The 27,300-nt window shown below is 34.8% G+C and overlaps 1 protein-coding gene across 2 annotated transcripts in view; it reads left to right on the top strand.

Moving 5' to 3' along the window:
• Positions 1 to 27,300, top strand: part of PJA2 (praja ring finger ubiquitin ligase 2) — a 355,790-nt gene that overhangs the window by 313,241 nt on the left and 15,249 nt on the right. For both annotated transcript variants that reach the window (XM_021085401.1, XM_003123822.5), the window contains 3 exons: positions 4,283 to 4,468; positions 18,602 to 18,787; positions 24,301 to 24,412. In XM_021085401.1, the coding sequence (XP_020941060.1) occupies positions 4,283 to 4,468; positions 18,602 to 18,787; positions 24,301 to 24,412 (484 nt within the window). The remainder of the gene's footprint in view (positions 1 to 4,282; positions 4,469 to 18,601; positions 18,788 to 24,300; positions 24,413 to 27,300) is intronic.

Below are 27,300 nucleotides of genomic sequence, written 5' to 3'. Positions count from 1 at the left end.
CTTCTAGGCCATTGAAAAATAGGCAAGAGTCCAGATTTGGCTCATGGGCCTGGCTATAGTTTGTTAACCTCTGGTATAAAGCTGTTGGGTGACTAAGAGACTATATTGCTATTTTATAAGACAAACCAGAGGACATTGAGTAGATTTTCTTTGGTAGAGAAAAGAGAGAAATGGTGGTGTGTGCTGGTAGGAAATCTGATGGAAATTTCTAAGCAGACAGCTTATATAATCAAAGAGGTAAATACCACCTTTATTAAATGTTTACCATTTTCCAAAAATCATGCTAAACATTTTATCTGTGGTATTCATTTAAACATCATTGTAGACCTGAAAAGTAAAATATTAATATCCTCATTTTACAGATGAGGAAAAGTGAGCTCAGGAAGGTTCATTGCCCAAGCTTGTGCTAGTAAGTACAGAACAAATTCTAACCCAACTCTGTCAGACTTCAAAGCTTGCCATGGTGTTCCACCACCAGGGTGAAAAAGGCTGTCATATGTCATAGATGAGCTTTTTGCCTGATGTTAGATATAGAACTTTGTTTCTTCAGTTTAAAAAAAAAAAAAGTTTTTTTTCTTTTTCATAGTAAAAAAATCTTACTTATAGTTACAGAGTTTCCTCTGACTTGTCCTCTGAGCCAGTTTGGACTTTTAGAGCTACAAATTAGTAACAGACATTAAGTTTGAAATTTGTCATGGATGGTAATGTTCAGAATGAAATATTATAGGAAATTACTTTCTATCACATATCACAAATGTGTATTAATTTCTGAAAGAATTAATTGTTGGCTCTTTTAAATAAACTGATATCACTAAAAGTTTTCTATCTAAATCAGTTGATATCACAGTCTTAGTTAACTTCCAAAAGCTTATAAATACTTCACAATTCAGGTGCATTTCCTTGGATGCTTTTCTGGCCAAAGAAAGTGAATTTTCACTTAAGAAAAATACCTTTAAATGCAGTGTTAAAGAAGGAGCTGTACTTTGGTGAGTTAGCTTAAACAAATAAGAAGGCTAGGCCATGAATTAATTGAAAAACAAAAAGAAGCAGTGTTATAGAAGGAAATCTTGAATAACTGATCTGGTCTTGGAAAAAAAAAAGTGAAGTGATTGTGGAGACATTCTTGATGGTGGGAAGAATAGTTGTGATGAAAATTCATAATTAGGGAAAAGTATTTGGAATAGAACATTTCTTAAGAGAAGAGTGGATTAAGAATGTACTTGTAACTGAGATTAGGTTGTAGTAAGTCATAAGTTCTATTCAATGTTTATACTTTTTTTCCTATAGGCCAAGATTTGTTAAAGTGGCACAGACAAGTGTTTTTGATTTTTATCATTATATTATTATTTTAATGCAAATCAGAAAAAAATAGACCTAGCATATCAAATTTGAAATTTTATGAATGTTGCTTAAGAGAAACTAGAGTGTATTTGAGCAAAAAAAAAAATGTTGTTTAAAAAAAATTTGCTCGTAGTTGTTGATGGCTTATTATTTACCAAGTGCTGTTAGAATGGTTTCTATGTATTGTTTACTTTCCGCATGAACTCATTGAGCTATTAGATGCTATTATATTCACCTGATATGTGAGGTAGTAAAGGCATAGAGAGATTAAGTAATTTTTTGACAGTTAATAACTGGTGGATTCAAATCCAGGCCAACTGACTCCAAAACCGTGGTTCTCCACTACTGTACCTTAAGACACAGTGTTAATGTACAACTGGAGCAAAATTGTGAGGGCATTAGGCAAATGGCTTGTTTAGTGGAGAAGAACTATTAAAGATCTTTGGAATAATATTATAAATGCACTATTTGGTATGAATTGAAGTGATAATGACATTCAGAATATGTTTTTTGAGTTAAGTTGACATTAAATTTAGGAACACCAAGTAAGAACTGACTGTCTAGTTCTAGGTTTGGAGAGAAGTACTTGAACCAAGGCTTTTTAGGGGAAATGGAGAAAAAAGAAGGTAAGATACAAGAGTCATTTTACAGAAAAAAATGGAAAGTAAGAAAGAACTTAAATGTGATGGGTTTGTGAAGAGTCAAAGATAGATGCTTTCCAACTTCAGGGCAGGGTAATATACCATTAGCAGATAGAAAATCAGGAAAGGGACTTATAAGGCAAATGATTTGTGTTATAAAATATATAACTTTGGAAAAAGAGGGGTAAAACCTAAAATGTTTGATGGGATGTTAGTGATTATGAAAACCTAATATGGTGGTCAGGACTGGGGATATATATTTAAAAGTTACCTATGTGGAGGTAAATGTTATGTATAATGAATAATAATGATGTAGGCCGGGGTCTGCACACTTTTTCTTAAAGGACCAGATAATAAATATTTTAGTTTTGCTAAGAAGCAAAAATCAGAGGTAAGCATGTAAAAATTCATTTTAGCTCACATACCATAAAAAAAACAGGCAGCAGGACCAGATTTGTCTGAAAGGCTGTAGTTTGCCAGTTCTTGACATGAGCTTCTTAAATATATTAACTTTTGATTATAGACATCCTTCGTATGTTGAAATTTGGAGATATTCCACCAGTTGTTTCATCAATCTAGAAAGGTTCAGAAGTTTCATGTTACCTTTCTGGATAGGATCATACTCTGTGAGTGAAATGTTTAAAAACTAAAGTTTGCTCTTGGTTAAGTATGTTAACATAGCTGCAAATACAGAAATCATACTCTACTTGTTAAAGACATCAAAATTGGAGTTGGTAATTTAGTAATGAATTTGAGAAGCTTCATAGTCAAGGAAACTTAGCTCTGTAATCTCCAATTTTCTGTGTTAGATTTTGATACTCATAGAAATCTGGAAATGATATACTTGTTCTTAGATTATTCTTTGTGTCACAGAAAATTTTACAAAATGTAAGTAATTTTGACTCATACCCAGTGAAGGAACATCTTTTATTTGCTAGGCCAGGGCTGTATTCTCTTCCTTCTCCAGGATATTTTGGCCCTGTTGCCTATCATTTACTGAAAATTGGAAGCTGATTTTATTTTTTCACTTCTTCTAACTTCTCAGAACTGAGATTAGTGCTGCTTTTTATTAACTGTATGTGAATCTCTTGGGTTCATTTGCCTATATAAAGGAGGGACTCACTAACTAGTCTAGATATTAATAAAATATCATAAAGAAAAATAATGTCTTACCAATTATCGCTTCCTTTCAAAAACATAAAATTTGTAAATTTTTGGTTTCTTAAAAAGTCAGTGCACAAAGGGTAATCTTTTTTTTGCTTTTTAGGACCACACATGTGGAGATTCCCAGGCTAGGGGTCCAATTGGAGCTACAGCTGCTGACTTACGCCACAGCCACAGCAACACTAGATCCGAGCTGTATCTGTGACCTACACCACAGCTCACGGCAACACTGGATCCTTAACCCACTGAATGAGGCCAGGGATTGAAGCCTGGTTTCTAGTCAGGTTCATGTCTACTGTGCCACAGCGGGAACTCCCACAAAGGGTAATCTTTAAGGGAATTCTTAACCACCAGAATGATTGATGTGGTTAGAAAGAATATTCAAGATTTATTTTCAACATTGATAAGTAATATTTTAGTTTTTGGTAATGTAAGATGATTAATGTTTTGTGAGTTGTTCAATATAACCAAATTAACCAAAGTTCAGTGTGTATAACTAAAAGTAATTTCTCTGAGGTTTTTTTAACTCCTTTATCATGCTTTTTTGTTCCTTATCTAAATAGGGTCTTGAATTGAAATTTATTTTGTATTCACAGTCTTACTAAAAGATTTCAGTAAAGATTTGTCAGTGCTGCTTTTTGTAAATTTGAATCTCTCTCCATTGTGAAGTGCTTTTTGTAAAAGGAAGGGAAAAAGTTAACTTTTAAATCATGGTAATAGTGAAAATTTATTTATAGACAGTATGTTACCAGTTGTCAATATGTAATTAGAAGATTGTTTTGATTAGGACAGATGAATAATAAATCTTATTTATTCCATATAGTGTTTAATTTGTGATTACCAAATAAATTACTTAAATTTTATTTAGAAACATGTCTGTAATATAAAGAACCTATGTCTAACCACCGTGGAATTAGTTACTTTAATAAAGAAAATAATAAATTGTTATATAACTTGCCGTATGCTGCATTCATTTGAAAAAGTTATCTATGTATTTTTAAAATATATTAAAAATTGAATTGGCATGTGATACAGCATGTAGAGTATTAATAGAACATTCTTTACCATGATGCCTGATTAACTCCAGGGGATAAATGTACATGTCATGACAGTTTATTTCTGTTCTAAATTTGCAGTTCAGAATGCAGTGATGGAGAATGGTCTGCTTCTTTGCCTCATCGATTTTCTGGTACAGAAAAAGATCAGTCCTCTAGTGATGAAAGCTGGGAGACTCTGCCAGGAAAAGATGAAAATGAACCTGAACTACAAAGTGATAGCAGTGGTCCTGAAGAAGAAAACCAAGAACTATCTCTTCAGGAAGGGTATGTCCGCAGTAAGATTTGTTATTTTTACGTTTATTGCACAAGAGTGTTACACACTACGTTTATATGTTGGATGTGGTATTAATTGCATTTATAAGCCCTGTGTAGGACAAGTAGATCCTACTGATTTATTGGTTATGCTTTTGGTGTGTTGTATTGTCTTAGAAGTGTGTTTGTTATAGTGTCTTATATTGAGATATAGTGTGTTTCCACTTTGCTTTATTAAAGAAAACTTGGGCATTTAAAAGTTAATTTTGGTTGAGTTAGGTATGAGTTATAAGTTAGGTATAATCATAACTGCCATTTCTATTTAGTGGAGATAATGGCAAGGGAGAAGGGATACCCTCAGAGGGAAATTAGTGATTTATTCATGGAAATGGGAGCAGTTGCAAAAGTTGAAGTTTCAGTATTTCTGTCTAATTACATTGGATGACATCTTCAGAAATTAGTGGTTGATGATAAAGTATCTCTGTCTTTTCTAGCTTTAATGGGAATACTCTAGTGCAAGGGTTATCAAAGGGCCAGGTAGTGAATATTTTTGACTTTGTCTTTGTGTGTCATTTGGAGCTACTAAGTTCTGTCGTAGTGTAAAAGTAGCCATGGACAATAAGTAAATAAATGGGTGCAGTTCTCTTCCAACAGAATTTTATTTATTAAAAACAAGTGGCAGGCTGGAAATAACCTGTTGGCCATAGTTTCAACCCTTTCTCCACTAGTATTTCCCTGGTAAGAATGATTTCTAGTTTTTAGGTTTATTTCAATACATAGCACTTGACACTATATATATATATATATAGTTTTGTTTTTCTTTTTAGAGCGCAGGTGGAGCATATGGAAAATTCCAGACTAGGGGTCAAATCAGAGCTGTAGCACAGCCTACACCATACTTCATGGCAGTACTGGATCCTTAACCCACTGAGTGAGGCCAGGGATTGAAACTGCATCCTCACAAATGCTAGTTGGGTTCATAGGCTGCCAAGCCACAATGGGAACTCCCACTACACACAGTTTTTTAAATCACACCAAGGAAATATTCCCCTGTTTGTATTTTATAGGTTTCTAGCAAGAATGTTTGTTGAATTTTATTAAAGGCTTGTTAGCACCAATGGAAATGACATAACAATTTTTTGCTTTTGGCCTTATGATCATGAGGAATTATTCTGTTACTAGATTTCCTAATATTCACCTACCCTTAGTTGTTATAGTAAACTCAAAATAATGCCATTTGAAGCAACATGGATGGAACTAGAGACTCTCATGCTAGGTAAAGTAAGTCAGAAAGAGAAAGACAAATACTGTATGATATCATTTATATCTGGAATCTAATATATGAACCTATTTACAGAAAAAAAAAAAACAAACTTATGGACATGGAGAATAGACTTGCACTTGTCAAGGGGGATGGAGTGAAATGGACTGGAAGTTTGGGGTTAGTAGATGCAAACTATTGCATTTGGAGTAGACAAGCAATGAGATCCTGCTGTATAGCACAGGGAACTATATCTAGTCACTTGGGATGGAACATGATGGAGGATAATGTGAGAAAAAGAATGTATATATATATTTATATATGTATGACTGGGTCACTTTGCTGTATAGCAGAAATCGAGAGAACATTGTAAATCAACTATAATAAAACCTTTAAAAAAATAATAATAAAAAACTGATCATGTATGCCAGAGGCCAACTCCGGCGGCCAGGGAGTGTACACTTTTTCCCGATTGGAGAGGGACATGGCGTCGGTGAATGTACATACGGACACAGCCTCTTTGTCCCTTCTTTCAGGGCGCTGGACTGCTCAAACTTTATTGGCAACAGTGGTTGATTATATAGACAGTTTTTCACTACAGATTACATTACAGTGTTAAAAGTACATTGGTTAACTATTACATGGTATAGCAGCTATGCATCTGTTTTAAGATCTCTATCTTAACTAAACTTAGTACTTTGAAGAGGCCATAGACACAAGAATTTGACATTTACAAACCTTGTTTGTAGACTGGTGCTTATCTTCAAAGCATTATGGCAGGGAGATAGTGTAAGTAGATATAAACCGACTTAACTAAACTAGCTATCACTTAAAAGCTTTTAAAATCAAGGACAAAACTCATAGCTAGGTTTTTTGGGTAATATATGTCTAACGTTTATGAACCTCATTAAGATCCTAACTCTAAAATTTACTATATAACCAGTTAATAGATAGACACTATGTTTTAACTAAGTTGGATTTAAATAGGGGAAAAGTCCTTCAGGATGAAATTTTTATTATGTTATTGTTGTAACTTTGCTAAGTCACAAATCACAGGAAAATAAGAATGGAAAATAAGAATAATAAGTAAATAATCAGGAAAGACTGAGGAAAACTGAATAACAAATAAAACAGCAGGAAAGACTAGGCCACCCGAGAAATAGTCCATGCTCTCCAGCGCAAACATGGAAATTGTTTTCCCAGGAAAGCCCCAATTCTTCACCATCAACATCAGAGTGAGAGCTGTGTAACCTAAGGCCTATCCTCGGCTTGTACCATGCTGGCAGGCTTTCATCCTGACCAGAAGCCCACCTTCGGCTTGTACCGTTCAGGTGAGCTCCCTTCCTTGGTTAGGAACCTGCCTTCAGGTTTTTTTTGCTATCAGGCAAGGCCCTTTTTTTTTGAGTCCCTGTATCTTCTCAGGTCCCGCCCATGTAGTCATGGTTTATTGCTTTAATGAGCTGCTAGATTGTGTTTGCTAATATTTTGCATAGGACTTTCATATTGAGACCTAAGTGTGAATTGTCTCTAGTAGTGTCTAGTGTATTTTGGCTTATTTTGGTTTTTTGTCTTGATAAGTTTGATACTTGCTTTTCCAAAAGATAATGAACTTTTTTTTTTTGTATCCTTTGGTGTTTAAATAGCTATTTATTCCTTCAAAGGGTGTTTATATTTGCTTGTGAAGCCTTCTAGGCTTGGTGTTTTGTTGTATTACTTCAATAATTAAGGGGTTTTTTCCTATGATAAATGGTTAGTTTTAGCTTAGTCTCTCATGGGATCTAATTTGGTAAATATGTTTTCTTAGGAAAAAAACTATTTCAACTTGGAGTACCATTAAAATTTTTACTTTTCAAAAGGTATAAATTTATAGCTTGTGATTAGTTTCTATAAGAAAATCCGAGAATAAAACATCTTAGGAAATCTGTAAAGAAAGAAATTTACAGATGTAATTGTTTTTGACAGTGGTTAAGCGGAGGAGGCATTTTTTTTTCTCTTCGTAATTTTATATTTGATCACCTTTAATTACTATTACTAGTGCTATTACTAGTACTAGTACTATGTACTATTACTACATTTTTCATATGTAATTTGTGGTAGTAACTATTCATGCACCAGATATTTATTGAGCATATAGAATGTGCCAAGCATTGTACTGGATCCTGGGATTATATCAATGAATAAGACAAGTAAAAATCCCCCATGATGTTTACATTATGGCTAGAGAGGCAGATAATTAATAAGAAACAAATATGGTAAATTACAAACTGTGATAATTACGTGAAAGGAATAAAACACTAATGTGATAAAGTAACTGATAGGGGCTTACATTAATTAGAATGGTCAAGGAGGACTTCCCCTCTTAAGAATGACTTTTGAGCTAAGATCTAAAAGATGAGAATGAATAGTGGAGAGGAAGTTTCTAGGCAAAAGGTAAGACCAGAACAGAGATACTGAAGAGGAAAGGGCTTGGCATGTATGAAGGTAGTTGGGCTGAAGCAGATGAGTGAAAGGAAGAGTAATATAAGATGAGGTGGGCAGGAACCAGACTATGCAGGGCATACAGTATTTGGAATTTATTCAGACACCAGTGAGATTTTAAGTGAAGAATTAACTGATTTGACACACATTTTTTAAAAATCACTCTTACTACTTTATGGAGATTGAATTGGAAAGGGACTAAAGTAAAAAAGAGGATGGAGAGTAGGTTAGACTGTGAAGGAACCGTAGTGAGAATTTTAAAAAGTAAACAGCTTTGAGAATATTTTTGAGTTATAAATATTAGGATGGATTGGATGTGAGAGAAGGGAGAAATCAGTCGATTGTGACTGGGTGTTTTTGGTTTGAGCATTCGTATATGTTAATGTCATTGACCAAGGTGAAGAAGTCTGGAAAGAGGACTGTGAAGTAGGAACACCTTTTGGAAGTTTTAAGTGTCCATTAGACGTGCACTGTGGATGGCAGGAGGCAATTGCATATTTAACTTACATGCTTTGAAGGTCACCAGTTACTTGCATTGATACCTCAAAGTAATAAAACTGATAAACTGTTAAATAGTAAAAGTCAAATGGTGAGGGGGACAAAACTAAAACATTGCACAGCAGTAGTATTTAAGTTGACAAGGGGAAGATCAGAGTTGAAATGTGTTGCTTCAGAGATAGCTGAAAGTTAATTTTTGACATAAGTTAAATTCGTATGGTAAAATTTTAAGGATAATCACTATAAGAATAAATAAATGTGTATTGCAAACCTGTAGAAGAATAAAAAAAGAATTTAAGATATGGAAAAATAATTTAAAGTCAATCCAAATAACAAGAAAGGAAGGAAAAAAGAAAAGATAAAATAAAAATGAAAATAGAAGGATATAAGAACAAGTCCTGTAATAAATATAAATTGCTTAATCTTTGCTTGTGAAAGGCAAAGCTTGAAATCAGTTGGATTTTTTTTTTTAAGTTAAATGCTGTTTGCAAAAGACACACTTAAAACATTAGTATACAGAAAAATTGAAAGTGAAAAGACAGAAAATCCTATTTCAGGGGAATACTAACTAAAAGAAATGGACCAATTATCTTAATATTAACAAAGTAGACTTAAAGACAGAAAAGCATTATTGGGGAGAGTAAGGTATGGATGTAATGATAAATCCAATTTACCAGTAAAAGTAGCTGTTTTAAGAATGCACCTAATAAAATAGACTCAAAATATATAAATTGAAATTTGACCAAACTGGAGAATATTGATGGATTTTTTTGGTCATATTAGAAGATTTTAAAATACCTTTCTCAGTTGCTAATTCTTGGATATAAAAATTACAGATTTGAACAGCTCATTTAAACATGGTTTAATGAACACTTCATCCTGTGGAATATAAACACACAAAAACTGAACATACACTAGACTACAAAGCACAGATTAACACATTTCAAAGAATCTATATCCCACAGACTGTATTCTCTGACCTCAGTGCAATTAAATTAAGAATAAATAATGAAGACGTTTTAATATATAAATATATATTTTATGTTTTTTCTTTTTCTGTCTTTTCAGGGCTGTACCCTTGGCATACGAGGTCCCAGGCTAGGGGTCAAATCAGAGCTGCAGCTGCTGGCCTACATCACAGCCACAGCAACACAGATCCAAGCTGCGTCTGCAGCCTACGCCATAGCTTATGGCAAGGCTGAATCTTAACCCACTGAGCAAGGCCGGGATCAAACCTGCGTCCTCATGGATGCTAGTCAGATTCGTTTCCACTGAGCCATGACAGGAACTCCTATTTTATGTATTTAAAACTCCCCTTGCATTTTAAATTATCCATCCTTCTGGAAGACCAGTTAAGACAAGAAGAAATCATACTAGTACTTTAAAATGCTAACAACTCAATGATAAAACACTGCCCGTCAAAATCTGTGGGATTACAATGAAATTGCTATTTAAAGGGAAACCTTTATAAATGCTTATGTTAAGAAAGAACAAATGCTGAAAATGGAGCAGCTGTGCATTTAATTTAAAAAACAGAAAAGGAATATTAAATAAAATGAGATAAGAATTAAAATTAGCAAAGAAAAGTACTAAAATCAGTGAATTGGAAAACAGTTACAGTAGAGAGAATCAAATCAGAATCTGATAACTTTGAAAAGGTTAAGAAAAAGAGAACATTCCATTTGATAGTGAACCAAAAAAGGACAACACAAATAAATAATAATGAAATATAAAAGTGGATACAGCTGCAAACACAATAAAGATTTGATAGACTAAAAGGAATCCTGTGAACTTTGTACTTCTACATTTGAAAACCTAGAAGTTAATAAATTCCTAGCCAAAAAACTCACATAGGAAGAAATAGGGAACCTAAATAATACAGTAAGTATTACAGATATGTATTCAGTGATTTAAAATCTTATCTTGGAGAAAACAACTGATCGAGATGTTTTTAGAGCTGAATTCTCTTAAGTTAATCTTTCACAGACCAAATCACACCACTCTTTAAGAAAACAGAAAAAGAGCTATTTCTCCAGGTCATTCTAATAAGGCCAGTATAACCCTAATACCAAGAGTATATGAAGAAAATTTAAGCCTCTTTTGTTCATTAAAATACACATCAAAATTTTAAACAATTATTGAAAATCTGAATTTGTGTGTTTTTTTGACAGATAAAACTCAGTTACCAATATGAGTTTATTCCAGATAGGCAAAAGTAGTTTGATGTAGAATACTTGTAAATGTCATTCAAAATACAGGAGAAAATTCATATGATAGATTCTATATATTCTATAGTAAGGTTTACACCTGTTCATGATAAAAATTCAGAAACTAATACAGAGCAGATTTTCCTTGCCCTCATTAAAAAAACCATCTAAAAAATTAGAAATAATTTTCAGTAAGGAAGCATTAAAAAAAAAAAATCTCCCTTAAAATCAGGAGCAAGACAGGTATTCAGTAGCACCATTTCTGTAGCCATTGTGGGGGAAGTCTTGGCATGGCAGGATGGAAGAATAATAAAAGACAAAAAAAATGTAAGAAAAGAAACACTGAAAAGGAAAGATAGAAACAAGGAAAATATATTTATAGACTGTAAAGTCTTAATGTGCAGAATGTATGAAGAACTTCTAGAAATCAGTAAGAAAAACTGATAGGCTAATTGCAAAATCATCAAAACATTGAGCAGACAGTTCACTGAAGAGGAAATATTAGTGATGAATAAAAATATCAAAAGATGCTTACATATTAGTAATTAGGGGAGTGTAAATTAAGATAACAAGGAGGTATCTTTTTTTTTTTTAACCTACCCGTTGCATTAGCAAATATTAAGAAATTTGACAGTGTCAGGTGTTTTGGAGAATATTAATAAATTCTTTCACACTACCTGTTGAGGTAGATATTACGCAAATACTAATTAATAGAAGAAAAACTGTTGGTGAGTATTACACAGCAATGGGAATGAATGAGCCACAGTTACTTGCAAAACATGGATGAATCTTAAAGATAGGGTACTGAGTGAGAACAACCATTCCTGGAAAAATGTATATGATATCTATTTCATAAAGCTTAAAAACAAGCAGTAGTAAATATCTTGTTTAAGTATACAAGAATAGTGAAAACACCTTTCAAAAAGCAATGGAATAACGATAGCATCAACAAAATAATACTTTTCTCTGGAGGATCAGGCCAGGGGATAGGAAAATTGTAGAACACATGATATATGCTAATCAATGGTAATTTGTAGTTCCTGGCTTGAGTGGTAGGTTTATGAATGTTCAATATAATATGCTTTAAACTTAACTAGATTGTATATATTTTGTCTTTGAAAAAAAGGGGGGGGGTTACAAAATAAAGGGAACTGAAAGTGGATATAGTCACCATGCCTGATTCTCTACAAAAGGGAAGTGACCACAGGTGGATTTGAGGCCAAGAAAAGTGTTGTCCTAACCCCTAAAAAACTGGAAGCATGAATGTTTGCTTATAGAATGTTGAAGAAGAGAGTAACTGATAACTATGATAACTGATAGGACAGAATGAAGCTCTTGAGAAGATGAGAAGGGTTTGGATCAGAGCTCAGGGAGAGGGTGTGTAGGGGCAGAGACTCTTCCATTGTAACAAGTGGGAAGATAACAGGTAGATGTTTCTCCAGTGACTTGAGTATTCTCGTTGTTACTAGATGTTGAGAGATGGAGAGGATAAGAAGTTAAAAAAAAAAAAAAGGTGGAAAATGGGCTTTCAGAGAGCTGGACAATACTGAGTGTACAGTAATTGCTGGACAGTAGTGTATTTTTGAGATGTCTTTTGGAATTTCAAGTTAAGCATCATCACACTTGTGTATTTTTTTCTGTAGGCTTTTACAGCTGTATTGACTTTACAAACATTTTATGTAAATACTCAATTTTTAGTGAAAATTTAATAATTTTTTTCCACTAATCAACACTAAATTTACTAGAATAAAAAAACAATTCTTCAGCTTACATGCTGGAATTCCATCTTTCCATCTGCATGATATGGAACAGGGTACTATTGATTTTGTAAACTGTAATTCCTATTTGTTTTTCAACTCTTGATTCAAATTTCATTTACTTTCCTTCATACTTTACCTCTTCAAGATAGGGATTTGAAATGTTAAGCATATGCTATACAATTAGAATTATTAAAAATGAGTTTATGGAGTTCCCATTGTGGCTTAGCAGTTAAAAACCTGACTAGTATCCCTGAGGATGCAGGTTCGATCCCTGCCTCACTCAGTGGGTTAAGGATCTGGCATTGCTGTGAGCTGTGGTATAGGTCACAGGCGTGGCTTGGATCTGGTGTTGCTGTGGCTGTGGTGTAGGCTGGCAGGCTACAGCTTTGATTCAACCCCTAGCCTGGGAACTTCCACATGCTGCAGGTGTGGTCCTAAAAGGCTCCCCCCACCCCCCAAAAAAAGAATTTATACCTAAAGCTTAGCAACTACGTAAATGTATGTGTGTCTTAAGTTATAAAATGAAAACCAGTTAAATACCATTTAACTAAGAATGTTAATCTCCAGTTTACAGGGCTCCCCCATGGTCATAAATTTGACTGCGTTTTCGAGGCATTTTTTGTCCATTTTGTCCCACAGTGCCAGGAATGCTTATTCCCAAGTCTGGCGAAGATTTTGTTGACAGGCCACTCAATATGCTCTTACTGGAGTAGGCCTTATTAACAGTAGCCACAGGTTCTGAACCACCTGTCTTACTAGGCTGTTATGGTCCAAGAAATTATTCCCTTATTGTGTTTTCTCATATCTAGAGTTATACTGTTATGATCACTGATCTCATATGGAACTGTATATCATTTTATCAGAGACTTAGTTACACAATTGGCAATGTCAGAAATAGTAATTTTGTAAAAACAGTTAATGAAAATAGATTTAAATACCATTTAACGAGTTCCCATCATGGCTCAGTGGTTAACGAATCCGACGAGGAACCATGAGGTTGTGGGTTCGATCCCTGGCCTTGCTCAGTGGGTTGAGGATCTGGCGTTGCCATGAGGTGTGGTGTAGGCCACAGATGCGGCTTGGATCCCGCATTGCTGTGGCTCTGGCATTGGGTGCCAGCTATAGCTGCGATTAGACCTCTAGCCTGGGAACCTCCATATGCCATGGGAGCGGCCTAGAAAAGGCAAAAAGACAAAAAAAAAAAAAAAAAAAAAAAAAAAATTTAACTAGGAATGCTCTCCAAAATTTTATAAAATAAATTTCTTGTAATAAATAGCTGTATTATTTTACAAAAGCATCAGCCCTTTAAAATATTGGTGTTAACCTGAAGATTTAATATTCTGTGCTGTTAATAATGGATACTTGAATTGCTGATTTATTAAGAAAGCAGCTCAGATTTGTAAAATCAGAGTAGTTAGTGTTTTCAGGGATTTAATTTGATTTGTCTGCCTTTCATTTTCTTTATGTCTTAGGAAATTCTATGATGCATGATTACATAATAGCATATTTTAAAATTTTAATGAAAATTTCTTTAAAATATTCAGTATTGTTTATTAATATGTCTTGGTAAATTTAATATTGTTTTTCCAGTAATATTATTAAATTTAGTGTCTGTTATTGAGGAATAGAGATCTTTAATCATGAAGCATAGACCATATAGAGAGTAACAGTCTCTTTATCTGAGGCTTTGAAGTAACAGCGTAGCCTATAATCAAGAAAATATGATGCTGGTGGTATTGCAAGATTTTCCATTGGAAGTAGACTGCGGGGATAGATGATGGGGCATTTTTGGCTTCCTGTTACAGCAGCAGCATTCATTTCCTCCAAACTGTGCTGAAATTGCTCAAAAGGAAAGGGCAGATAGGCAATTTTCCTTCCCAGGTGAAATACCTATGACATTGGTAGTAGTGGTAGTAGGGCTTCCACATTTTCCATCTACTAGATATTTTTTTTAGAATTGACCCTTTGGAGACTTGATTAGATAATATGACATTTTAAGCCTCATAAATTACTGTTTAATGATGTAATGGCATTTTGTCAATTTTTGAATTACCAAAATGAAGAAAGGGCATTGACACTGTAAATTTTTGTGAATGTATTACATATGGTGTGTGTGATGTGCATATGTGTACATGTGTAGGGAGAAAGAAGATACTACAGAAAGATTTTCAAAGCTTTTTAAGCATTTAAATTTAAACATTATATACTTACATTCCCATGGGAATATTTGTTTCTCCTGTTAGCTACACAAAAATGAAAGATATTTTTCATCCTATTATGAATCTTTTTTTTTAAGATTAAGATTACTTTTGTCAAAAGTAATCTCTGGCCAAGCACAGTGCCGCTCTTGTAGCCTGACAAATTTGGGGTTAAATGGTAAATAAACTTTATGTAACATATTGAAAGCATATGCCATGTAGCCTTATTTTTTTGTTTCTGTTATAGTGAGTCATGAAAGACAGAATCAAATGTTTAAACAAAATATGTAGCCAAGAATTGTTTATAATGATGTTATAAACTGTTTAGCTTCAGCATGATTTATTTTAGTTTTCTTCTTTTTTGAATTAAAGAACTGATAAATTAATTTTATTTCATATACTACAGCATTTTCACTGGTATATTTGTTTTATATTAAGTATCTGAAGTAACAGTTATTTTGATAGCTGTATAATAGAAAAAAAAAGTACTTCTTGTAGGCATATATTAGAATTACAAACATTTCCAAGGACTGTTCCAGACTTAATGTCTAAATTACTTGACTTTTAAAAGATTATTTTTCAAGGTTTTATTACTACATTTGCAGCACATAGAGAGCACCTATTATGTGTCGAGAACTTGCTACAGGGAATGAGGCTACAGTGATTAGAGACAACATTGTATATGCCCTTCCCAGTTTCCCAGTCTAGGAGGAGACAAAATGAGTCACCACAAGGGTTACTGCACAGCACAAGTTCTGGTTATGCTGTTTCATCAGTCCCTGCCCTGGTCCTGCCCACAACAGCAAAGAATTGAAACTGCAGGCACGTTACAGCATGTTTATTAAAGTGAAAGTACATTCTCAGAGAGCGCGGACACCCTGTGAGTAGGAACTGGCCCTGCTTTACAGTTGGATTTCCCTTATATCCCCATACTACATACCTGAGTGGGGACATGATTTCTTCCACCCCAGGCCCACTGATTATTGTTGCCCTAGCCCACTGTGTATGTATGAGGGCGTTGATTGGTCTGCAGGTAGGGCATTTTGATTCCCTAATTGGGCTTAGGCAGGATGCCTTATTTGCGTGAGGTACAGGTTATGGGGGGAAGTTCCCCAGAGAGTCCCCTGATGTTGTGCCTGCCATGTTCTTATTGCCCCTGTAGAGGTTGGGTGAAGAGTGGGGCAACATTCCTTTCCTAGTAGGGAGTAGGAAGGGGTAAGCCAGTAGCTCAAGGTGGGGGAAGGGGCACTACAGTGAGATCTGTGGGGTGGTGATAAGGGTCTGGTAATTCTTGTCTTGTCCAGAGGCTTTGAGTTCAGTCCTCTTGAAGGGGACTTGAAACCTAACACTCTCATAAAGGTGTGAAGAGGGATCTGCTGCTAAGAAACTTCTATTTTTATTTTGTTTTTTAAAGCCATTTGGGGCTTAATTTTTCAATGGACCTAATTTTTATGCACAAAAGGAAAACATCCAGTATCTTTACATATTAGACATTTAAAATGTAACAAAATAAGCACATTTTCTTATGTTACTTACTCTGATTTTACTAGACTCTTATAAACCTGTTATTCTAAAGTGTAGTTTAGGATATGAAATTAGAGAAACATTGATGAGTTTAGCTATATAAAGAGGTAGTGTTTCTATGTATTTAAAATGTGTTGATTCTTTTTTTTTTTTTTTTTTTTTTTTTGTCTTTTTGCCATTACTTGGGCCGCTCCCGCGGCATACGGAGGTTCCCAGGCTAGGGGTCGAATCGGAGCTGTAGCTGCCAGCCTACGCCAGAGCCACAGCAACGCAGGATCCAAGCCGAGTCTGCAGCCTATACCACAGTTCACAGCAATGCTGCCGTTAACCCACTGAGCAAGGGCAGGGATCGAACCTGCAACCTCATGGTTCCTAGTTGGATTCGTTAACCACTGCACCATGACGGGAACTCATTTTTTTTTTTTTTTTGTAAAATGTGTTGATTCTTATTTTGGGCATTGTCTATATCTCTTTCATAAACATTTTTACTCCTGAAGTTAAATGTACATTATTAGAATGAATAGAGCTGTTCAAGTTGAAAGTTGTAAATTGTTATATAACATTATTTCTCATCTTAAAATCCAAACTAACATTAAATTTCACCAAGACTATGCTCTAATTTTATCCTGCTTCTGATATACTAACAAATATTTTTTATTAAATAAAATGAGTAAGAAAATCCCGTGGAGTAATGTAGTTTTCTATTATAGTTTTCTTAATATAAATTCAAAAAGTACCTTTTATTCAGTCATTGCAGCCTTGAAATACCTTTTTGATCTTATATATTATAATTTAAGATTTTTCTCTTTAGTGTTTGTTTTCCAGTTTTTGGTGTTTTGTCTTTTGCATGAGTGTTTAATATGTATGTTGTGAAATTTAACAGTTTGTTTACCTATGGCCTTAAGGTTTTGCATCATGCGACACTGGGATATTTGTAAAATTTTCTCTCATGATTTTTTAGTACTTTTGTTTTAGTGGTTTTGGGAGGTGCACATGCATTTTTTTTTGAAAAGTAGACTTAGGATTTATTTAAGTGTAAATAAGGATAGAGATTTAACCTCCTTCCCTCCCTCCAGGTGGATACCCAGTTGTCCCAACATCATTTATTACGTGATCCTTTTCCCTATAGTTTTGAAATGCTTCTTGCATCTCTTTCTTGTTTTCTTTATCTGTGCCATTAATTTCTCTGTCCCTGATTCTGTAAGCTTATTTTCTAGTGACAGTATGACTAACAATAAGGCAAATAAGAAAATGATAATTAGAAATAAGTTTTGTAATGAAAATAGCTGAGTAATTATGGTAGCCAGTGACTAGTGAGTTATTTGAAATGGGTGGTCAAGACAGGCTTCCCTGAAAGAAGTGACATTTAGTCTGACCTGAAAACCAAGGAGGGAGTGGCTATGCAAAAGTCTAGTGAAAGTAACTTCAGGTAGAGGAAATAGCCCCAAAGTGGAAAGATCTCCATGTGCTCCAAGAGTAGAAGGAATAGTAGGAGTAAATGGAGGGGAGAGTGAGGAGGAACATAGGAACATTTGGAGAAGAGGTCCGAAGAAAGCATGTATCATGTAGATTTGTAGGCCAGATTGAGCAACTTGGGATTTTATTTCAGTTGTGAAGGGAAACTACTCAAGATCAGGGCTTAAAAATTCAAATTTGAGTTCCAGTTGTGGCTCAGCAGAAGCAAACCCGACTAGTATCCAAGAGGACACAAGTTTGATCCCTGGGCTCACTCAGTGGGTTAACAATTTGGCACTGCCATGAGCTGTGGTGTAAGTCACAGACATAGCTCATATCTGGCATTGCCATAGCTGTGGTGTAGGCCAGCAGCTGCAGTTCCAATTAGACCCCTAGCCTGGGAACTTCTATATGCCATGGGTGTAGTCCTAAAATAAAAAAATAAATAAATTCTAATTGTCTAGGATGAGTTTTTCTTATTTTTCTCCTTAAAAGGAGAAAATACAGAAACATAAATAAGTGTATCAAATAAATAGATTCTCATGTAATTAGGAGCTATTTCTATATACATATGACCCTGTAACAAATTTGCTTCCCTTTTAAATAATTTTACATTTAAAGAAACGTTTTTTAGAATCATATAAGTACCAAGAATTTAGAACTCAAAGGATGAAGAATCTATTTGCACTAAAAATAACTCTTTAAGGGAAGTTCTTACAATGTTTTAAAATATTATTTTTCTTTCCATTAAATATTTGTATTAGAGAACAGACATCCTTGGAAGAGGGAGAAATTCCTTGGTTACAGTACAATGAGGTCAATGAAAGCAGCAGTGATGAAGGAAATGAGCCTGCCAATGAATTTGCACAGCCAGAAGCTTTCATGTTGGATGGTAACAATAACCTTGAGGATGACTCCAGTGTGAGTGAAGACTTAGATGTGGACTGGAGGTATGTAGCACAGTGTTACCCATGCTTACTTAATCATTGTGTAGACTCTGTTCATGATTCTAAATGAAGAAACAATCTCTGATAGCTGAGAAGTATTCCAATTTTCCCATCTGTTAGTCTTCCTTTCCTTCACAGTTCATTTCAGGTGTCACTTCCTACATGAACTTCTTACTTACTTTAGTCAATGAGTTCTTCCTTCTTTGACTGTTAGCTTGCTTGACCTAGTTAGCTTGCTCACCTAGTTTATACACTTATGTTTGAGGTTTCAGACTTTAAAATTTAGTTTTCTATGCTAAATGCAGCACTTACTCTGATCCATTAAAAAAAAAGTTGAGTATTACTTAAAGACTTTCAAAACGTGATTGAATGAGAAGAGTCGTAAGACTATAGTTTTCCTTCTCTTTATGGAAAATATAATTGTACCTTCCCAGAGATGTTGGATGTATTAAATTTACTTTACTCTGACAAAGAATAGTGATCTTCCAATAAAAGTGACATAAGTTAAGTAGATTATAGAATTGTTATAGTTTGTGATATAATGATCAAGATTTAACTCTTCTGGTTTATAACGTAGATAAACCAAGTGTGCAGTATAACTTTTTGAAAGCCGTTGATTATTAAAATGTAAAGAGAATGTTCCAACTGATTCCTTTTTGTTAACTTTTTCTGGAAAAAAATATGGCTTATTACTATCCTTGTTTCCATCTCTGCATAGACATATTTTTAAGAATTTGTCTTATTTTCCCAGTTAAAATTCAATTACAAAAAAAAATTCCATTACAGAAAATTTGCAAAAATAAAGGTAAGAAAAACTCATTCATATCCCCTGATAAATCTGCAGGTTTCTAGAACTTAGGTTTTTAAGGCCTCCTTTGTGTCTTCAGTTTTTCTGAGTGTGGAGAGCTACTTCTTTGTACTTCTCCAAATTGTTCTAGACACAAAAACTCAACATCTCCATGAAATCCTCCTTACATAGAGTTCCTGCTGTGGCTCAGCAGATTAAGAACCCCAACATAGTGTCTCTGAGGATGCGGTTTTGATCCCTGGTGCAGTGGGTTAAGGATCCAGTATTGCTACGAGATGCAGTGTAGGTCGCAAATTACAGCTCAGATCCTGCATAGCTGTGGTTCTGGTGTAGCCCAGCAGCTGCTTTCCTAGTCAGCCCCTAGTCCAGGAACTTCCATATGCTTCACGTGCAGCAGCATGAAGGAAAAAACAAAATCCTCCTTACTATTTCCTATTCTTCCTCCCCAGGGGAAGAAAAAACAGTATGTTCAGAGCAGACTTTTACTGACCGTATTGTAGAAGTAAAAGGGGTTTCACCACAGCCACACAAGCAATTAGTAATTCCATCCTAAACATTCTCACTCTCTAAAACCTATTTTCTTTCTTCCCAAACATTACAGAAACTCAGCCAGTCTTAGTCTTGATCTTGACACCCCCCTTCTTTTCTTCCCTTTCTTATGTCTGCCCATTACCTTCTTACTGAACCCCTGTTACTTCTGATGTTTTCCCTGATGACATTGTGCAGTCATTCCTCACAGTGCTCAGCAGATGACACAGTTGTCTGTTTAGCATCATCTGTGCATTTTGGGAGGCAATTATGGTTTCATATGAGGAATTTTGTTCTTTTGCACATTTTCAAAATTTTATAAATATAATTATTATAGCTCCATTATATAGATGATCCATCCTACTATCACACTAAAATTTAATTGACTATTTTGTCATTGAAATAATACAGTTAACTTCCCATCCCCCAAAATTTGATCTGTACTTCAAGTTATTTCTTTAGGTCAGATTAATAAGAGATAACATTATTGAGACACATGATATTTTTAAAGATTTTGACATATATTTCTAAATAACTTTCAAAAGTTTCACATAAAAATTTGAAAGAAAAATTGAGGTCTTTATTGAATAAATTTTAAGTTAAATTTAAAAACTTTTATTTTAGGAGTTCCCATCGTGGCTCAGCTGATAACAAACCTGACTAGTATCCATGAGGATGTGGTTTCGATCCCTGGTCTTGCTCAGTGGGTTAAGGATCTGGCGTTGCCATGAGCTGTTGTGTAGGTTCCAGACGTGACTCAGATCTGGCATTGCTGTGGCTGTGGTGTAGGCTGGCAACTGCAGCTCTGATTCAACCCCTAGCCTGGGAACTTCCATACGCTGTGGACGTGGCCCTAAAAAGACAAAAAAAAAAAAAAAAACCCTTTATTTTAGGTTTTAATACATTGATAATCTTTCTGGATATGGCTCTTTTATTAATATTTTTGAGACATTGTTGATTGTCCATAAATTTGGGAAGCTTCAAAATAGTTTTTCATTAATATGGAAAACAATTTAGCATTGATTTTAAGACAGAATATTCTGAATTTTGTCTACATATGGCAACACCTCATTCTTTGCTTATGTGGTCCTCTATTCACTTTATGTAGTGGTAGCTAAATGTTGATAAGGTAAAAATATGGTTTGATTTTCACATTAAAATAGCATGTCATTTTGACAACTAAAAGAAAAAGCCATGGCAAAAAGCAGAAATTCTCTAACACAAATTTTGACACATTTAAAAAAAATACTGCCACTGGTAGAAAAAAAATTAAAGTTTTTTTTGTTATTTATTTTAACTTAAAAGAAAATGGAAAAAGTCCGCTAGCAAAAGTTTATTTTGATTAAGTTGCAGAAATGTTGTAAAATAGCCAGAGAATATTTCATAGATTCAAGTAAAGGAGTTGATGAAAAAACATGGGTTTTTGGATTTAGACCCATCCCAGGTGCATCATTTCTTTGAAAACAACTTTTCTATTGGTTAGAAGTTGGGGTTATAACAATTAACCTAATAAGACTGAGAAATTAAGTCTTTGTGGATATAACCATGGTTTAATAATAGAATTTTTTAACTCTTTGGAAATTATTTCAGTCTTACAGAAAAGTGGCAAAAATAGTACAAGAAATTCTCATATATCTTTCAATCAGATCCCCTAAATGTTAACATTTACCACATTCCTGTTAGCATTCCTTCTTTCCTTTTTTAATATTTTTGATATTTTTTCTGATGCATTTATGATTAGTAAACTGCAGCCATGATGCTTCTTTACTCATAAATAGCCTCGAATGAATTTCATAAAAATAGAGATTGTTTTATATAACACAAAAAATTGTCAAAATCAAGAAATTAACACTGATACAGTACTGTTATCTAATCTAGACCTGTTCAAATGTCTATAATTGTCTCATTAATGTCATTAGAGAAATTTTTCTCTGGGCCAATCCAAGAACACTCATTGCACTTAGTTAACCTGTTTCTTTTAGTTTCTTTTAATCTGGAACATTCCCTCAGTCTTTTTTGTCTTTCATAACTTTGACATTTTTTAAAAGTACAGGCTGTTTATTTCATAGAAAGTCCCTTAGGTTGGTTTTGTCCGATGTCATACTTAGATTTGAGTTAACACATTTTTAGCAGAAACACTATAACAGCAATGTTTTATTTTTCTCAGTTCATCTCAGAAAGCACACGGTGTCTAATGGTGCCATTACAGATGATATTCTTATCACTTGGTAAAGGTATTTTCTTTCAGATTTCATCACTGTATGGTTGCCATTTTTTTACCTTTGTTATTAATAAACATTCAGTGGGCAGATAACCATTTTCCTCTCACAGTTCCATCCACCAGTTTTGGTGTCCTTGGTGATTAATGTCTGAAACAATAATTACCATGGTGTTCACCAAATGAATGATACTAGAGTTTTTAATATTAGCTGATTATTCTGCAGTTACCACATTACAACCAGATATCATGCTTTGGGTGTCTAGATTTGTTTAGCCTAGAAAAGAGAAGAATTATTGGGGGATAGTTGACTCTAATCATTTGAAGGCATTTTCTGCAAAGGGAAAGTGGGCATGGTTTGTGTTGCTTCAATAGGCAGAACTAGAGCACGTCACATAAGCTTTGAACTTTTAATAGGGTTCTTATATACTGTACATACCTGCTTAGAAAGCAGGAAAGCAGTGTATTTTCCACATGGAGGAAATGGTTCTACTGTTTCTTGAATGCCTTCTCTGGTGCCATCTTTGGGCAAGGCACCTGTGTGTCTGCTCATTTAATTTGTTGTATAGATAAAGAAACAGACTAACAGTTAAACTTTTCACATTGTTAACTATGAGTTAAATTCCTGTTTGACTGGCTCCTAGGTTCTTCCTCTTTACCCACACATCTCCCTGCTAGATGAAGGAGTTCTGGTGTCGCAGGGGAGGTTGGATTCAGTAATGTTAGTTTTCATTCTAATTCTAAAATCCGATTGTTTGAAAATGTCTTTTCCTTTGTACCATGTAATGTCTGCTGATTTCTAGATATTACTATGCCTTAATATATTATTCATAAAAATACTTCTGTATCTCTTGGCGATAGATTTGTAATCTTAATGGTGGCACAGAGGTTGATATCAAAACTATTTTAAGCTAGCATGTATAATTGTAGGTGTTTCTGGCTATGGTATACAGTTTCTGATAGGACTATGGAAGTTAGCAGAAGTCTTTAGACAAAATAAGCTCAGTTTTGGAGAACTTGGATTTGAGGTGGAAGGAATTCATGAAGTAAAGTGCCTCACAGAAAACTAAAAATGTAGATCAAGAACTCAGAAGGTAATTTAGAATTAGGTAGACATTTACGAATTATCTGCAGAAAGGATAATTGAAGGGACGGACTTGAATGTAATTGCCAGGAGAACAAGATTTAGAAAAAAGGTGACTGAGGATGCACTTAAACGGTTTCCCGATTTCGAAATACTCAGTATTTCCAAGACTAGAGGGAAAAGGAGTAACGGTGTATATGTAGGAATGGAGGAAGGAGATGAGGACCAGATTTAGACATTACGTGTTCCTTCAAGGGGCTTACAGCCCTTGAGAAAAAAAAAAAAATTGTAGTAAAAATGAGCAGTAGGAGCTAAATCTTTTTCAACCTGAAAATAAGGGAGGAGGCTTACGTTCTTAGAAGAACGGAAGGATGATTAATGAGAAAAACTTGAGGAAAGTAAAATATTTTTTAGCCCCAAGTAATTAAGTAATTCAAGGTAAGAGAAGAAAAAGAGTCTTTGACCAATGATAGAATTAAATGCAATAATTCTTTTCTTTTTTTATGATGTTCTCACTTATATTTAAATTGGAAACTGAAATAAAGAGGAAAGACATGAGAAAGAATTAGGAAAGTACTACCTTTATCCTAGCCATAAACAGTTCCCAGAGCTAGAACTAGAAATGTAGAGAGTTTTCTTACAAACTTTGTGCAGCAAATGTGGCAGCCTATTAGGAGTGGGACCAGTGTCTTAATTCTTTATGCTTTGCATTTAACCTGTCTCTTGGGTTTTTCCTGTCCCTCACCCCATAAGATTTATATTAAAATAGTCTAGGTTCTCTGCTTGTAGTATGTTTATTAGCTTGTTAGTTTGCTAGTATAATTAATTATGTCTTCACTATAAAGTTTTCCCAAATCAAGGTTGTATTTTTTTTCCAGCCTGTTTGACGGCTTTGCAGATGGACTAGGAGTTGCTGAAGCTATTTCTTATGTGGATCCTCAGTTCCTGACTTACATGGCACTAGAAGAACGCTTAGCACAGGCTATGGAGGTATGTTAGTGACTCTGGTACCCATATATAAGTTGGTGGGATGCAAAGTGTTAAAAATCAAAGGTTTTTTTAACTGTTTTTAAGAAAAGGTGAATAACTTTCTTATCAATTTAATAACATTTACTGAGTAGTGATTCAGCATGTATATAAATTACTTGACATCCTATAAATTCGCCTAAACTTAAAATATTTTCCAGGAGTTCCCGTTGTGGCTCACTGGTAAACAAATTCAACTAGGAACCATGAGGTTTTGGGTTCGATTCCTGGCCTCGCTCAGTGGGTTAAGGATCTGGCATTGCTGTGAGCTGTGGTGTAGGTTGCAGACGCGACTTGGATCCCATGTTGCTGTGGCTGTGGTGTAAGCCAGTGGCTACAGCTCCGATTAGACCCCTAGCCTGGGAACCTCCATATGCCGCGGGTGTGGCCCTAAAAAGACAAAACGACAAAAAAAAAAAAAAAAAAAAAAAAAAAAAAAAACCTTCCAGCTCTTACTATAGAATATAAAGTGTTTATTTTACTTATATTTATAAAATACATTTTGAATTATACAGGTCTGTGAAATTGAATATTTTATACACACACGTGTACAAGTATATTAGTTAAATGAAATTAAAGCTCCAAAGATACACTACAAATGACTTTTCGTTTTTGGTTCGTATGGCTTCTAAATCTCTCTTGATGCATTTAGAAAACTTACCCCCCCCCATTCCCACACACATACACGGTAAATAAATGTGGCACATTCGGTGCCTGTTTGTCTTGCTTTCTTTGCTTTATCTGACCAAGACACAAAAACTTGTTCATAATTGTATTTGCCTATGGTCAAAATCCCAAGCGTTTCGCATTTGGTAACTTCCAGTGCACTGGTGGATTTTGTTATAAGAAATCTTTATTTATATAAATCACTATTTCTAGTGATTTCCAAAGTCAAGCAATGATAAAACTGTGAGTGAATCAAAAGTGAGAAAACAAAAGTGAGAGAACTTTCAGGAACACTATAATAGCACATTGATTTGGCATTTTATGAGTTTAGAAAGTCCAGTTTAGATTCATAAATTAGGTGATAAGTAAATTGAGGGGGACATACCTATATATCTACACATACACACGCATGCACATGTACACACAACAAGTTAGCTCTGCTTTGTAATCTTCCATGGAAATGATTGCTCTCAGTTTTGCATTATAGCGTACATTTTCCACAAAATGACCGTAGCAGAAGTACTATGTATCATGGTATTCATTTTGAAATGTACAGAAATATCTAATCATTACATAGTGTAAGAGGAGCTAATATAGTATTGTAGATCAATTATACTTCAAAAACGAACTCAGGAAAAGTGATCATATTTGTGTTTGCTGGAGGTGGGATTGAGGTGAAGGGAGAATTGGATGCAAGCAATTAGGGAGTTCCCATCGTGGCTCAGCGGAAATAAATCTGTTTAGCATCCATGAGGACGCAGGTTCAATGCCTGCCCTCGTTCAGTGGGTTAAGGGTCTGGCGTTGCCGGGTGCTATGGTGTGGGTCGCAGACATGGCTCAGATCCTGCATTTGCTGTGGCTGTGTCATAGGCTGGCAGCTGTAGCTCCAATTGGACCCCCAGCCTGGGAACCTCCACGTGCCACAAGTGCAGCCCTAAACAGACAAAAAAAAGAAAGCAATCAAAAGGCATAGACTTCCAGTAATAAGATAAATAAGTACTGGGGATATAACTTATATAACATGATAAAATAAAATTTATACTGATGTGTTTTATATATAAAAATTGTTAAGTGAATAACTCCCAAGGATTCTCATCACAAGGAAATAATTTTTTTCTACTTCTTTTTTGTACCTATATTGAAATGATGGGTGCTCACTAAACTTTTTGGGGTAATCATTTCATGATATAAATTATGCCACATACCTTAAACTTACACAGTGCTGTATGTCAGTTACATTTCATTGACAGAAGTGGGTGAAAAAGAAATACTTTGTAGTAGAAGAAAAGTTAGAACATCATGAGATAGGATAATGCATTAGGATTTTTCTCAGTTCATATAATTTGTCTTGCCAGATTCTGACACATGAAACAAGTGGCACACCATGATAACCTGCATCAGAAGTAGAAAATATAAAGATTAAGGATCACTAACTTCCTTGAGTTATATAAATTTTAACTGACCACATGGAATACATCAATATTAGAGTCTGGTTTCAAGTTTTATTATCTGTTACTAATGGGAAATGTAAAAGAAGAGCCAGAGAGATTGGTCATGAAAAGTTGTGCTAAGTAAGGGAGCTAGAAGAGTGGACAAAAACCAGAAGCGAGAAAGAGCATAGTATGTCAGGGAACTTGGAGTCCCCACATTGTTGGCTTCTGCCCTCAGGGAACCCAGTGGTTCTTACCCATCTGTCCTTCTCTTTCAGATTAATGATGTTAAGTGTCTCCCCTCCCCACAGCATAACAGCTTTCTCAGATTTAGTGCTTAGCTTTATTTTATTTGTATTTGATTGAGACCTATTTCATTCCTAGAGAATCACTATAGTTCTTCCTATCACTCTAGAAATCTTTATTTTTTTCTAGGTCTAGCATGCACTTAATCATTTTGAAAAATGAATCGGAAAATAAGTTATAATTTAGGATTTTTCCTTTTAAATTTAACACTAACATTCTTGGGAGTTCCCATCCTGGCACAGTGGAAACAAATCCAACTAGGAACCATGACTTTACAAGTTCGATCCCTGGCCTCGCTCAGTGGGTTAAGGATCTGGTGTTGCTGTGAGCTGTTTTGTAGGTCATAGACACGGCTCGGTTCTGGTGTTGCTGTGGCTGTGGCATAGGCTGGCAGCTGTAGCTCCGATTAGACCCCTAGTCTGGGAACCTCCATGTTCCATGGGTGTGGCT

Source organism: Sus scrofa, chromosome 2, assembly GCF_000003025.6.
Source record: "Sus scrofa isolate TJ Tabasco breed Duroc chromosome 2, Sscrofa11.1, whole genome shotgun sequence".
NCBI lineage: Eukaryota > Metazoa > Chordata > Mammalia > Artiodactyla > Suidae > Sus > Sus scrofa.
The sequence above is the reverse complement of the archived record's forward strand: the minus strand, read 5'-3'. Positions and strand labels throughout refer to the sequence as shown.